Source organism: Cyprinodon tularosa, unplaced genomic scaffold (assembly GCF_016077235.1).
Source record: "Cyprinodon tularosa strain WSP-4 unplaced genomic scaffold, ASM1607723v1 ctg293, whole genome shotgun sequence".
NCBI lineage: Eukaryota > Metazoa > Chordata > Actinopteri > Cyprinodontiformes > Cyprinodontidae > Cyprinodon > Cyprinodon tularosa.
This window is the reverse complement of record NW_024039000.1, coordinates 600,624-614,143: the sequence shown is the minus strand read 5'-3', so window position 1 is coordinate 614,143 and position 13,520 is coordinate 600,624. Positions and strand designations below refer to the sequence as shown.

Genomic DNA, 13,520 nt, shown 5'->3' with positions numbered 1-13,520 from the left:
CCGCCACAATCATGAAAATTAAGACATTTAAAAAAATACTATTACTTAGCAGTGTGATGAACCTCAACCTCAGTTGTTGTTTCCTGCATCTGTAAGCCCCGATTAGACGTTTGTCGTATCCACTTCCCAAAAGCCGACTCTGTCAAGGAATTTCACTAAACGCTGCCTTCTTTGCCTGACTCTCTGCAAACAATGAAATATTACAATGATAACCAAACTTCCTGAATGTTACAGGCGCCGACATGTTGATTTGCTTGTTTCCCTCTAGAGAGCAGTAGTACCTTAGATCGTCAATAGGAGGCAATGAACCATGCTAGCTTGTTGTGTAAACGGTCATAAGGAACCGAGCTCGGCACGGTTAACTCATCCAAGCTGTGAGGTTGCGTGTAAATGAGGCTTATGAATCAAAGTGGAGGCCAAGGGGCTTTAGGCTAGGTGCAGAGGTTCGTCTGTTAGTCAGGACAATCCATTTCTAGGCTAGCGCTATTATTATTATTATTTAAACAGTGATTGGAAGACAAAACAAGCATTTGAAAGAGGGAACTCGCTTCAGAGTAAATTCTAATTTATATTTTTGGCCTACATGCAAAACACTACGTATTACAGAAAACAAAAGCTGGATATAACACACCGTCATCACTGTGAAACAAAGTTGGGGCATCATGGTTCTGCCAGATGCTTTTTTTTTAGCAGGCACAGAAAACTTGGTCAGTTAAACTACAGGACAAGAGAATGACATGAAGGTTGAACTTCAACCAGCAGGACACTAAACATACAACCATAGCTCTATTTAAACCATCCACAACAAACCAGTAAGAGACTCTTAAAAAATTAGGATTATATTTTTGTTTTTACTTGTAATGTGACCAAATGTAAATAAGATCGTGGAGAACAAGAATACTTTTGCAAGGTACTGTTTATTTGAAAGCAGGCATTTAGTTGTAAACCGCTTTTCAGTGCTTATTTTTAGGGCTCATATCTGAGTTCATGCTTTATAAGTAAAAGTGCTTTTTTCCCGCTTGAGATTATCCACATTCACCCCCAAGGTGCCTGTGAAAGATCATTTAATAACACTAATAACATTTATTAGTTTCATTTTTTTATACCTAATGAGAGGTGTTGCACATCTACTCCTTCAATCTAATTGAAAAAGAGGTGTTTATACGCGCCGTGTCAGATGGCTGTCGTAGTGCCTTATTTACCTGTTGTGTTTGAGAGAGAATTATAGTGACCAAAGGATTGTGAAGAGGGAGATCACTGTGTGGGAACATAATGGACCTGTCCACTCTGACTTGGGGTTTAATGAATTTATGAACAATTTAAAGCAGACTGGATTACAGTTAACTAAACCATAACAAGGAAAATCACTGGGAATTGTGCTTTGAGAAGGCTTTAGATATATCCTGTGATAGATGCATTTCCAGAGTTGTGTGTGGCTAAGTTAAGATTTGTTACTAAAAAAAACATACATAGGTTAGAATACACTATAATCTGACATGCATATTCAAAACAAAATCCTTATAAGGATGCACTTGTGTTTTATTGTGTGTTTATACTAACATGTATAAAAGGCCTATATTGATGTAATGACATATTGGACCTAAGTATGTTTTATCTTGCACTATACAGTCTAACATTACAGTAAATTTTGAGAGTTTTTAGAGTTTAGTTTTTTGTTTACAGAATCTTCTGTTTGTTGTCCATCAACTTTTGTCTGGCTATGTTTACATTATATTAGCCAGATTCTAATGAGCTAAAATGCATATATCTGTTTATTTAAGCTTCTTCAAATGATATTGTTTTATGTACTGAGTTGAGGATTTGCTACTATACAAGGTAACTTCTGGTTTCTGATCATATAGTTGACATTGAATGAGTGCTTTTGCAGTTTAAAATACAGCAATGTTCACTACAACCTGTTAATGAAGCGAGCATTATTGGTCTTACCAAAACCTGATGGTAGGCATGGGCTGGTGTGATAGCCTGGTAGCTGATCAGTTTTACTGTTTCTCCATTTGTTAAAAAAAATGTCCTAAAAATGCTTAATATCTATATACTTTTATTTTAAAATAAAAATCTTTGTCTGCTTTTGCAAAGCTAATCTAACACACTAAGTACAGTTATCATAATGTTAGCTCACATAAAAAATGCTGCTATGTTTGTAGTTTTAAATCTATTGGATTTATTTATATAGTGCCAATTTAACCATTCTGTATCCTGGCAATATAGACTTAACATTCGTTAATAAAATATTTTTTCATTTTGCTATCCGATCAAAAATGTTATTAGGGAACTGTGTCAGTTGGATTTTATGATTGACCTTAAAGCATCAACATCTCCATCAGGTTAAGCATACAGTATGGCAACAGTGGAAAGGAATGGAGGCCTCAAAGCAGAGCCAGACTCAGTGGGAGCATTTATCTATTGGTTGAGTGGCTTACTTTTAATTTTCTGCTGCTTTTAATCTGTAACTCCTTCAACTGCCCTCGGCAGATGGCCGCTCACAAGCCTGCCACAAGCCTGCTTGCCCTCACAAGCCTGGTCTTCATTTAATTCAGTGTCCTTGGCAGACATTGCTGAATTATCTGCTAAAATGACCCCCACCGCTAATTTGCTTGATGTCCTTCCCTCCAAGCTTTTTGGAAATGTCTTTGACTCAGTCGGACCATGGGTCACCAGACTGTTTAATATGTCCTTGTCTTCTGGTGTGTTCCCCAGCTCTTTTAAACATGCCATAATAGAGCCAAGACTTAAGAAGCCCAGTCTGGACCAGTCAGAACTTAAAAACTATCGGCCAATATCTAAGCTCCCTTTTGTGAGTAAAATACTGGAAAAAGTGGTAGCTAACCAACTGACATCCTTCCTTCAGACCCATAACATCTACGACAAGTTTCAGTCAGGGTTTCGGAAACACCACTCTACTGAAACAGCCCTGCTGAAAGTGTCTAGTGACATCATGATGTCTGCAGACTCCGGAAGCTGTACGGTACTGGTCCTGTTAGACCTGTCTGCAGCCTTTGATACGGTCGACCATTCCATCTTGATAAACCGGCTGCGGGATTGGGTGGGAATGACAGGTCCAGTTTTGGAGTGGTTTACTTCCTACTTAGCTGGTAGGAGCTTCAGTGTGGCAGTCAACGACATGATGTCTGAGCGGGGAGATCTCCAGTATGGTGTTCCACAGGGCTCAGTCTCAGTCCTGGGACCACTTCTCTTCTTACTTTATATCCTCCCTCTTGGCCAGATTATCCAGCAGCACAGTGATGTGGCATATCATCTTTTTGCTGACGACATACAGCTGTACTGCTCCTTTAAAACCTCAGAGGTCCACAAATTACACTCTCTGATAAACTGTCTGTCCCGGATTCAGCAGTGGTTAAACAACTATCTCGCACTGAATACCGAAAAGACTGAGACACTCATTATTGCTCCTGACAGTGCCATCCCTGACATTAAACAGCACCTGGGTGATCTATGTTCCTCAGCCAAATCCAGTCTGCGTAATCTTGGAGTGATTTTCGATGAGGGGATGTCCCTTGCGCTACACTCAAAACAACTGATCAGGAACTGTTACTTCCATCTGCGCAATATCTCCAAGGTAAGGAAAATCCTCTCTCACGATGATTTGGAGAGAATCATCCATGCCTTCGTCTCTTCAAGACTGGATTACTGTAACAGCCTGTTTACCTGTCTGAGCAAGAAGGAGCTGGGTCGCCTACAAATTGTCCAGAACTCTGCTGCAAGACTCCTGACCCGTACAAATAGGACAGCCCATGTAACTCCTCTCTTGAAGTACCTACATTGGCTTCCTGTTACCTCCAGGATAAAGTTTAAAATCCTGGTCCTTACCTTCAGGGCCCTTCATGGACAGGCGCCTGGCTACATGACAGGTCTGATCCAGCCGTATACGTCGGTCCGTAGTCTACGGTCTTCAGGTCAAAACCTGCTTATGGTTCCTCGGACCCGTTTTAAAACCCGAGGAGACCGGTCCTTTAAAGCGGTGGCACCCCGTCTTTGGAATGAACTCCCCCTGTCCCTGCGCTCTCTGGACTCGGTGGACATCTTTAAAGAACAGCTAAAAACACACGTTTTCACTAGCCTTCCAAAGCACATAGCCTGTTGTTTTATTCCCTTATTTATTATAGCTTTTATTGCATTCTATCTGTTTTCCTTGTGTTGTTTTTATGTTATCATGTGAAGCACTTTGTGACTTTGTCTGTGAAAAGTGCTATATAAATAAAGTTTACTTACTTACTTGCTCACGCTGAGCCTGGTTCTAATGGAGGTTTCTTCCTCTTAAAAGGGAGTTTTTCCTCTCCAGTGTCACTTCATGCATGCTTGGTGTTGGGGATTGCTGAAGAGTCAATGAGTCGATGCAATCAATTGGTCCTTGGATAGAAAACTTTGAATCAATCTGACTTTATGATCTGGTTGAATTGTCTCTGTAAAGTGACTTGAGGTGACGTGTTGTGAATTGGCGCTATATAAATAAACTGAATGGAATTCAACCTTTTAAAACCTCAACACCGTTAGCCTGCCCATGCTTACCTGAAGTTTAGTTCATCCCAGTCTTAAAACTGTGTAATTTCTTATAAAATGCATTTCATATTTATTCTGTAACACACTGTACAGTATATTCAATCATCCAGAAATGTCAAGAAGTTGCAGGTTTTAATTGCTTGACTGAAAAAAAGCAAAATGGAACTTTAACATATTTTTAGCGATGATTTTAATGTATTTAAAGCTGAACTTAGCAATAAGAAAAGTGCAGGAAATAATTAGAGATGAGTTTTGTTGTCTGCTCAGTTTGGACACTGTTGATGAAAAGATGTTGGTGCAAAAAAAAAAAAAAGATGTGCATTTTTCCTCTGCAGCTCTGTGATTTCACTAACCTTCCCATCAGACAGTCTCTTAGATGGCGTCTGTCGTCATGTCGTGATTTATGAGTTTAATAAAAGCCCCTATAAGTGTGTGTGTGTGTGTGTAGCTCTGGGCCATACTGTCCCTTACAATCACTCCACAAGCTTTCCTTTCACAGCCTCTCCCCTCCCTCTGTGACTGACAATAGCTGTAAATGCGGCCGCGAACGCTTCAGAAGTGCCCTTGTCAGATTGGCGTCCTTGAGCGGGGGGCCTCGATTGTTACTGCCAGTTTGTTAATTTTAAACTTGCTTAGATGTCCCCTTAAGGGACACGGCAGCAAAAGTAAATTACGGCAGCATAGTTTTGATGGAGACAGTTGCGCTGGTGTTGGCTTGAGTATGTGAGGTGACTAAGGCACCATACAGCTGCTGGCACATCTGTGTTGTACAAACTCAGCAGAAAACACAAAAACAGGCTAGAAACACACATTTTAGATAATACTGCTTCATTTGTGGTGAAACAAGTTTAGAATAAATAAATTATTGTGCAAAAAGATTATTCAATTTAACCTACTATTTCACTCCCTCATCCCACTAGACACCAATATGTGTTTTAATGATGTGCAAATAATTGATTTCATGCTGTTTAAACAAATATTGATAAAAAGACAAAATTCACCTCAAGAAAATAAAGAATTGATATTTGTCTAGTGATGTTTTACCTTTTGTTGTAGGACTTCTGTTATTGTCTGTGAACATCGGTCTGGTACATCTGTGCTCTTTTTGTTGACTTGCTGCTTTCAAATCCTTTCATTTCACTTCACAGTGTAATAAAGAAATATTAAAGTATAATTATCTGTCCATTTCTATCTTTTTCTACATCTTGTAATACAATCCATGCAATATATGTATGTAAAAAAAACAAAACAAACAAAGAAAACTCACCACTGAGATTAACAAGCTTATTTTCAAGGGAAATCTGGCAAGACAATAGGTAGTTCAAAACATTATTTACACTAAACCAGCATATATTTAATTGTGTGAGCAGGATAACGACTGTCTTTATGCTTCCTCTTGGTAAGAAAACAAGGAAAAATAGATTTTTATGTTTTTTTTAATTATTCAACCCAAAATACACAATCTACTTATCTACAACATATCTTTGAATAACAAATAATACAGTCATAAATAATACTGTCATTTTTTTTAAGTTGGTCATAACAGCAGTTATTAATATTGTATACAAAAATCATTATAACCCATCAACATTACAATGAAAGTAAACATAGCTCTCTAATATGTACAGCTTCTACATCTAGTGTGTGGATTCTAGATATAATCAGTGTGATTTTTTACTCCTATAGAAGACACTAAACATGAGTTTTCCTTTCTCTTATTGAAACTGAAGGTTCTTTAATGACAGAGCAGTGATATAATCTGTAAACCATGGAAACAACAGTCAGTAACCATTAACAGCAAGTACAGAGATCTGAGTTGACTATCAGCCATTAGCTTTACATTTAAAATCACAAAAAAAAAAGCAATAAATATACAAAGATGCAGTAGGACAAAATCTCAGGTTGGACCTTTTGGTCACATTACAATAAACAGACATCACATCTGCAATTTCCAGCAACGTGTTTTAAGAAAAGTTAATAAAAATAAAAACATTTAAATAATTGGCAAATCCCTTCAGTAATAACAGCATATAGACCACGTGTCTATCTACTATTAAAGCTCTAGTTCTGTCAATTAAAATATTGTAATAGGCACAGTTAAAAGGTTGGGAGTTACTGACCAGAACTACTGCTGGGTTATTTTGATCCTACTGGGAATTTAAATGCTGTAAAAATAGTTGGCAAGCAGAGAAAATCGATCAGAATCTGAGTCAAACTGTGAAGTCTAAGTACTGTTTTGTCCCTGATTCTACTAAAGCGAAGGTTGCTTTGCTCTACTTCATGTCAAACACATTGTGGGAATACGACAGGACACCAAACAGCTTAAGTATTTTGCCGTTACCAGCCTAAAGATGAGTGTCGGTAAACATGGTGTGCTCTTTTTTCACAGAAGTCAAGGCCTTGATGGCGTCCACAAGCTCATCTTCCTCCACATACTGAAAGAAAGCAAACAGACATAATGTTGTCAGCAAGACTGAGAAATCAAGTTGTCCACCACTGAACTGCAGCTTATAGTGGAGATCACCATATGACTATTACAGTTTTAGTCTTTCTGACAACATATTCTATCCTAGATTACAGCTGCTAGGTGTTGCAGAACACCACTGTACATTACTAAAATCTCTGATCACAAATCTATTTACAGCAGAAAGATTATCAAGTATGTCACTGTTTGAGAGCAGCATAGTAACTTATGGAAAGAATTATTTTAATTTATCCATACATTCATTTTTTCTGTACCAGGTTCATTTTATTTCAGGGTTCCTTTGTAACAGGCCAGGATGCTCCTTTACTATTCTAACAATCCATCAATGGGCTAACAGACATCGTTTAAAGACCCATGCTGTTTTAGAAGCACCATCTAATAAGGGCTGTTCTGCCATATGGTTTTATGTGACAAACCAACTCCTAGAAGCATAAAGACATTGATTTTTTTCAGCCCCCGTAGCTCTGATCTGATGTAACTTTTTTACTTAAGCATACAGACTGCTGTTTTGTGAAGGCCTCAGAAGGAGATGAAAATGGTGAGTGTATGGTACAAATGCAAAGCTACCAACATAGTCTTTCCTCATTAACAGTGGACCGGCAGCTAAAAGAAAGCTACACGAAGCTGATGTTCACAATGTCAAGTAGGGGAAACATCCTCTAATAAGATCCAAATGAAATGAACCTGTTTGATCTTTATTTAAAAGTTATGATGGCTGAAAACTATCATTGGCGTCAACCTGAACACACCACAGAGATGGTCAAATATGGTGACAGAATCCAGCTGTGGCGATGCCTTCCTTAAAGGATATGTAACTGCGGTTTATAAAAAGATGTTATTAATTCAGACCTTATACTAACACTAAATATTACACCCTGTATTATTTTCTTGCCTTCTATTGCATGGCTGTTTGCAATAATCACAAAAAATCTCCCACAAACAAAAGGAAATTTGTATACCGTAAATATTTTGAAATGGCCTTGTATGCTACAAAACCTACAGTCTTAGCAGATAAAAATAAATCGAACTAGATTATAGAAATCACTCAGTAAAAGTAGAACCTGGATCTCCAGAGGGACTTTTTCTGTCTTTAACAAGGAAACATACGTCAGTCCTCACCAGTCCAGAATCATATCCCGTTGGGTTGTCCCAACATCCTTCGTCCATCATCAGTGACTTCCTGTCAATCAGCTGACTGACGCTGCGATGCAGGGAATGCTGGGAGTAGGCTTGAGTTAGGTCAGTTTGACTGGGTGCCCGCAGGACAGACATGGGGCTATAGCGTGAACTGCTGCCAACAATCTTTGTGTCTGTCAGACCCTGTGAGGTACAGTGTTGATGCAAGAGTGACTGCACGTTAGACATGCTTTCAGCAAATACATCGGTCACATTTAAAAACGAACAGTTGTATACATCACTGGCAGAAAACAATCGAAATGCATCCCAACTTGTTACTTCTTCAAATCAAAATGTTAATATAAACAGAGAAAGGGAAATATTATGCCTCGTCATGCTCTTTTATTCGAATGACAGAGTGATCCATGAGGGGAAACTACACTATAAATATAACCTTAGGGTTTAGAGATTTCCTAAATTGAAATTAAAATGTTTGCAGTTTCTTATTGTCATGTTACAAAGATTTTATTTCTGTCCAGAGAGAAGCATTTAGTTTTGTTCTTGCAGGGATGATGGGAGCGAAGGACCACTATGCACATCCTTGGCCAGCAGAACAGGTCCTGCACCAAGACCTCCCTGTCTTCAGGAACTCCAAAGCCTTTCAGTTCCTCCTACAGCAGACCTGATGATGGGTTCTTCTCGTCATGCGTGTCTCCTCTTACCCTGATGAAGCCATCACTCTCAGGAAAGCCACAGAAAGGCCACAGAAATCCAGATGCTTATGATTCCTAACAAAAACTGAGGCCTTTTCTCCCCACTAACTTCACTCATCACTGTTTTCTTAAATTCATTCATCTTTTTGTTCATGTTGAATGCCCTTTTTTCAATATGAAACAGTTTTGAGTTCTGCTGTGTTTATTTGACATTTAATTTTACCAAATGTTTATGATATCAAAGTGAACTTTTCCTGCTTTCCTTCCAGTTTTTAATGCTGCATTGTGCAGTTTTTGATAACATTTTAGAAAGTTTTTTCTTTGCTTGATTCGTGTCAATAATTTGACCCTTCTGAAACAGTGTCTTGTTTTTCATGTCCACAGTACATGTCTTCCAAAATGTTTTTTTGGGAAATGAGAAGTTTCTCTGCATCAGCTACAGCTAAAACACTTGTTTTTAGCTGAAAAGTTATCATCCAAGGGAAAGCTCTTGTCCATTTGCTTAGAAATCAAGATTATGATTTTTATGACATGCAGAGTGTATATTTATAAAACCAAACAAACCAAGAGACTGTTCATCTCTTACTCCCACTGACCACAACAAGCCGGCCGCTGTTTTCATCAGATAGGCCGTGGTATGCACACTTGCACAAACAAAGCATGCAGATGCAAACACAGAGCACACACGCAGGATGGTAAGCCACCAAAAATCCACTTTCCCATACCTCTGTGTACACAGTGTAGCTTTTAAGTATAATGTTGCTGATCTCAACACAGTCTGCTACAGTGTCAAACTGCAGGGGGAATAGTGAGATAAACATTTAGGGGTTTGGGAGAAAAAAAGACAGAAAGTGATCTTACTTTAGGGCGATCAAAGAGGAGCATAGAGCCGGAGAGATGTTTAGAGCACAGCTCAGGACATGGTCTCTGAGAGAAAGATTGGGGATTAGACCAGATGGAGGGAGCAGAGCATGATTGGAGTGGAAACAGATATAAAGAAAATAATAATAAAAAATGTGATTAACAGACATAACCACAAAAAAGTATATTTATGTAGAAAAGTCGCAGTATAAACCAAATATAATCAGTGTAATACACTGATGGTTCCTTTAATCAGTTATGAAATCATACATTTTAATTTGGCAAACAAGGGGTCCCAAACAGCATCTTGTATGGTTGTAATTTGATCATTTAAATATGACCTAGTGCTGAACTGAAAATAAAAGAGAAAAATAAGCTGTGAGTCTGATTTATGTTTGACATTTAAAGAACAATAAAAATATAAGAATTTAATTGAAAATCTTCCTTTATTCCAGTAATTCAGTTCAAAAAGTAAAACTCAGATTATAACTGCACAAGGAAAGAGCTCATTAAATCCAAGCTGAGCTTGTTAGAACAATTTAATATTACGCAGAAAAAATTAAAATGATTTCTAATGTGTACATAATATGTGATGGTTTACACAACAAGAGGAAAGACCTGTGAGTCAACTGTTGTCCAGTAGACAGACATTAAATTCCTGGAAAATGAGGACCAGCCATCAAAGGTCTTTGCTAAAAAATAATTGCTAAATCCAAACAGACTAATTGAAAGTTGAGAGGAAGAACTAAGCAGAGTTTAAAAAGGTGAACAATCAGAAGCAACGTCAGCAGCTTTAAGAGGACTGCGATGCAAAGTGTGAACTGTAGATGGAGTCTGTGGTCTACGTCACTACACACGCATATCTGGTACATAACATCTTAGCTGGGTGAAGTTGAAAATGACTGGATTATTTCACAGTGCTTCAATCTCATATTTCAGATCAAGGTAAAAAAGAAAGTCAATTTTGCTTATCATTTGAACAGCTAAGTCCCAGACTCTGGAAGAAGGGTGGAGGTGTACAGTATCAAAGCTGCTTAAAGTCCAGAGTTATTTAGTAGGAAGCAAAAATCTTTTCAAACTAGAAAAAACAATACTTGGAACATCTTACTGTATGCAATTAATCTGTATAATAACTGAGTTTCAAGTTTGAACTGAACTACAGAAACAAACCTTTTGAACCATTTGTTCAATAGTACTGATAGGCAACTGTATTTTCAAAGGGGTTTATCTAGTTATTAATGTTACAGAATCTCTTGTTTGTCTTTGGTTTGACCTACATGAACCATCTGTATACTGCTCTTCTTTCTGCTCTTTCTAATCTGTAAGGAAGCTGCACTTTTAACCCCTCTGTGTTTCAGAGTTGCTCTTCTCTCTGCTTCTCACCGAGTACGCGTCTCCTCCGGCCTTCCTGCTCTTCTGAAGCATGACCAGTGGAGGGCGCTCTCTGGCTGATGGATTCTTCCTCAAAACTCTAGATAGTGAAAAAGAAACCTGTTTATCTCTTATTCTTCCATCTTATATATGTTTATTGTAAATATATATAGATATACATATATTAATAAGTATTTTATAAACACTTAATATTATTATACCTTTTTAACAGTAAGCCAATCAGTAAAGCAAGCAGGAACAGACCCAGCAGTGCGAACAGCAGAATGAACCACAGCTCAGAGTAAACAGGTGTTGCTGAAATGCTGACACCCTGCTTATCACCATCAACAGGCTCAACAGGACCTGTGTTCAGAAAGAGGAGTTAAAAAGGTTCATTTAGTACAATATCCATTGCAGTTTTAATGTTGTCTTCAATGTTTGGAATAGTTCAGGTCTTGAGTATGTTACCAAGGCCTGTGGCTGGGCTGTATCTGATGGTGGGCGTGCTGGCACTGCCGCTGTCTGTGACACAAGTCACCTGAAACGACAAAGCTACAAAAACAGAGACATCAGAAACAAAATATTACTGCTAAGCAGGATTTCATCGGGACACAATATGTTATCAGTGAAAACATAATCTTTTAAATTAGTTTACACTATATAATTTACACCGCAGACAGTCAAATATTTTAAGATTAGCTAAAGTACAGGTACTCTATAACCCAATTCTGAAAAAATTTAGAATTTTATCATCTGTAATTTATTTTATCTACTCAGCAAACCAAAATTTGCAATCATATTTATGCATACATTGTGTAAAATAGGGACCTACACCGTTTCAGACTTAAAGTGATTTTAATTCCACCAGAAGACTTTCGTTTTTAATTTACATTTTAACAGAAAATGGCATGAAAAAGTGATTTAAATTATTCTCAATGGATCATAGAGTGAGTCTTTAGAGATATTAAAGTAAAACAACACTTCAGTAGCTTTTATAATGTCTCTAATGGTATTTTGATGATCTATGCTGTGTTTTATCTATGTCTAATCTTCAGCTCCTTCCAGTGATTGGCTGATAGAAACATGTTTGGACTCTTGCTGTCTTACTGCAGAAAATGAATCTTACTTCCAGTCATAGGAACTGTGTGTGAAAAAGAGATGATCGCTTTAAACCAAAGCCTGCCAAAGGCATGCCAATGTCATACCTGTATGAGTCCACACTTATCTAACCAGGCTGTTTTATGTTTTCATGCTTTTTTCTTTAGAGCAGGCATGTCTATTGGAATTTGATTCTAACAGGATACATGTGGAAAAGATCTGGTTATGATTTATAATACTGTAGTCTAAAAATGTTAAGTTATAAAAACCTGGTATTTTAACATGTGTGTTCTTATGATGAGCACCCTCACTTTTCTGTGATGTGCGCGGGATGTGAAGGTAGCTGTAGAAGCCTGTGTAAACTCTGAGCTGGCTCTCCATCACAGTGAACTCCTTCAGGTACCCGTTGAGGGAAAAGGTCCTGGTCCAGTCCAGCCAGATTACTGTCAGGTTGCTGTCCACAGAGAAGGGAGACACGTACTGCGGTGCTGAGGGGAGACACCAAGAACAAGTCAAAGACATTATTTTTCGGCTTCATCTAACAGCTTAGCTGTGAAATAAGGAGTGAATAAATGTGTTACGTTCGCTGAGTGTGCTGACGGTTGTCCAGTTGGAGGCAGTGCTGCCCATGTTATTGAAGCAGGCAGTTCTCAGCTCGTAGGTATAGTATGGTCTGAGACCTGGACAGTTAAAGACATTTTTACCTCAGCGAAGGTTTTCAGACTCTAATATCTATATTTTCAAAGATGTAACCTGGCTCCTAATATTCTTAGATTTATAAATTCATAGTCATGTTATTGGGAATAAGATCTGAATACTACATAATATTCTGATAACACTTAATTTTAAAGTAATAAATTGGGTCTGACCACAGTACTTGTTTTAAATAATGCGTACCCATTCTATCTGTGGAATTACCTGTGACATTATAGCTCAGTTGTTTGCCAAAAAAGCAGATTTCTGTTGGTCCCTGTGTGCAGGCTGAAGGGATGGGCTGTGGGGGCTGTGGGCAGGTGGACCTGATATGAAGCTCACAGCTGGAATCCAAAGCAGGCAGAAACTCAGTGAGATTACAAGTTTGTAACTTATCTGTGTGATGTTTACTTTTCCAAGACTTTTCTTTACCTGTCAATGACTCCATTTGGTTTCATGGGCTCGTCCCACTCCATCTGAACCGAGCGAGAGGTCAGGGTGATGAGCCGAGGGGGACGCTGGTCGGCTGGCGGAGCAGCAAGGGTGTGAAGCTGTATCACTGGACCCCGGCTACAACACTAACAAACATTTAAAACAGAGTCATCTAATTTTGTGTCACAGTTCAAAAATACTCTGTTTAAAAA

The 13,520-nt window shown here is 38.3% G+C and overlaps 1 protein-coding gene across 1 annotated transcript in view; it reads right to left on the bottom strand.

Annotated features, from left to right (window-relative positions):
- Positions 1-6,762: 6,762 nt before the first annotated feature.
- Positions 6,763-13,520, bottom strand: part of ush2a (Usher syndrome 2A (autosomal recessive, mild)) — a 304,801-nt gene continuing 298,043 nt past the window's right edge. Inside the window, exons 85-94 of the mRNA XM_038291100.1 lie at positions 13,309-13,454; positions 13,102-13,220; positions 12,765-12,863; positions 12,495-12,671; positions 11,554-11,637; positions 11,307-11,448; positions 11,098-11,185; positions 9,579-9,647; positions 8,144-8,344; positions 6,763-6,974 (exon numbers count right to left, since the gene is read on the bottom strand). Of these exons, the coding sequence (XP_038147028.1) occupies positions 6,885-6,974; positions 8,144-8,344; positions 9,579-9,647; positions 11,098-11,185; positions 11,307-11,448; positions 11,554-11,637; positions 12,495-12,671; positions 12,765-12,863; positions 13,102-13,220; positions 13,309-13,454 (1,215 nt within the window). The 3' untranslated portion in view covers positions 6,763-6,884. The remainder of the gene's footprint in view (positions 6,975-8,143; positions 8,345-9,578; positions 9,648-11,097; positions 11,186-11,306; positions 11,449-11,553; positions 11,638-12,494; positions 12,672-12,764; positions 12,864-13,101; positions 13,221-13,308; positions 13,455-13,520) is intronic.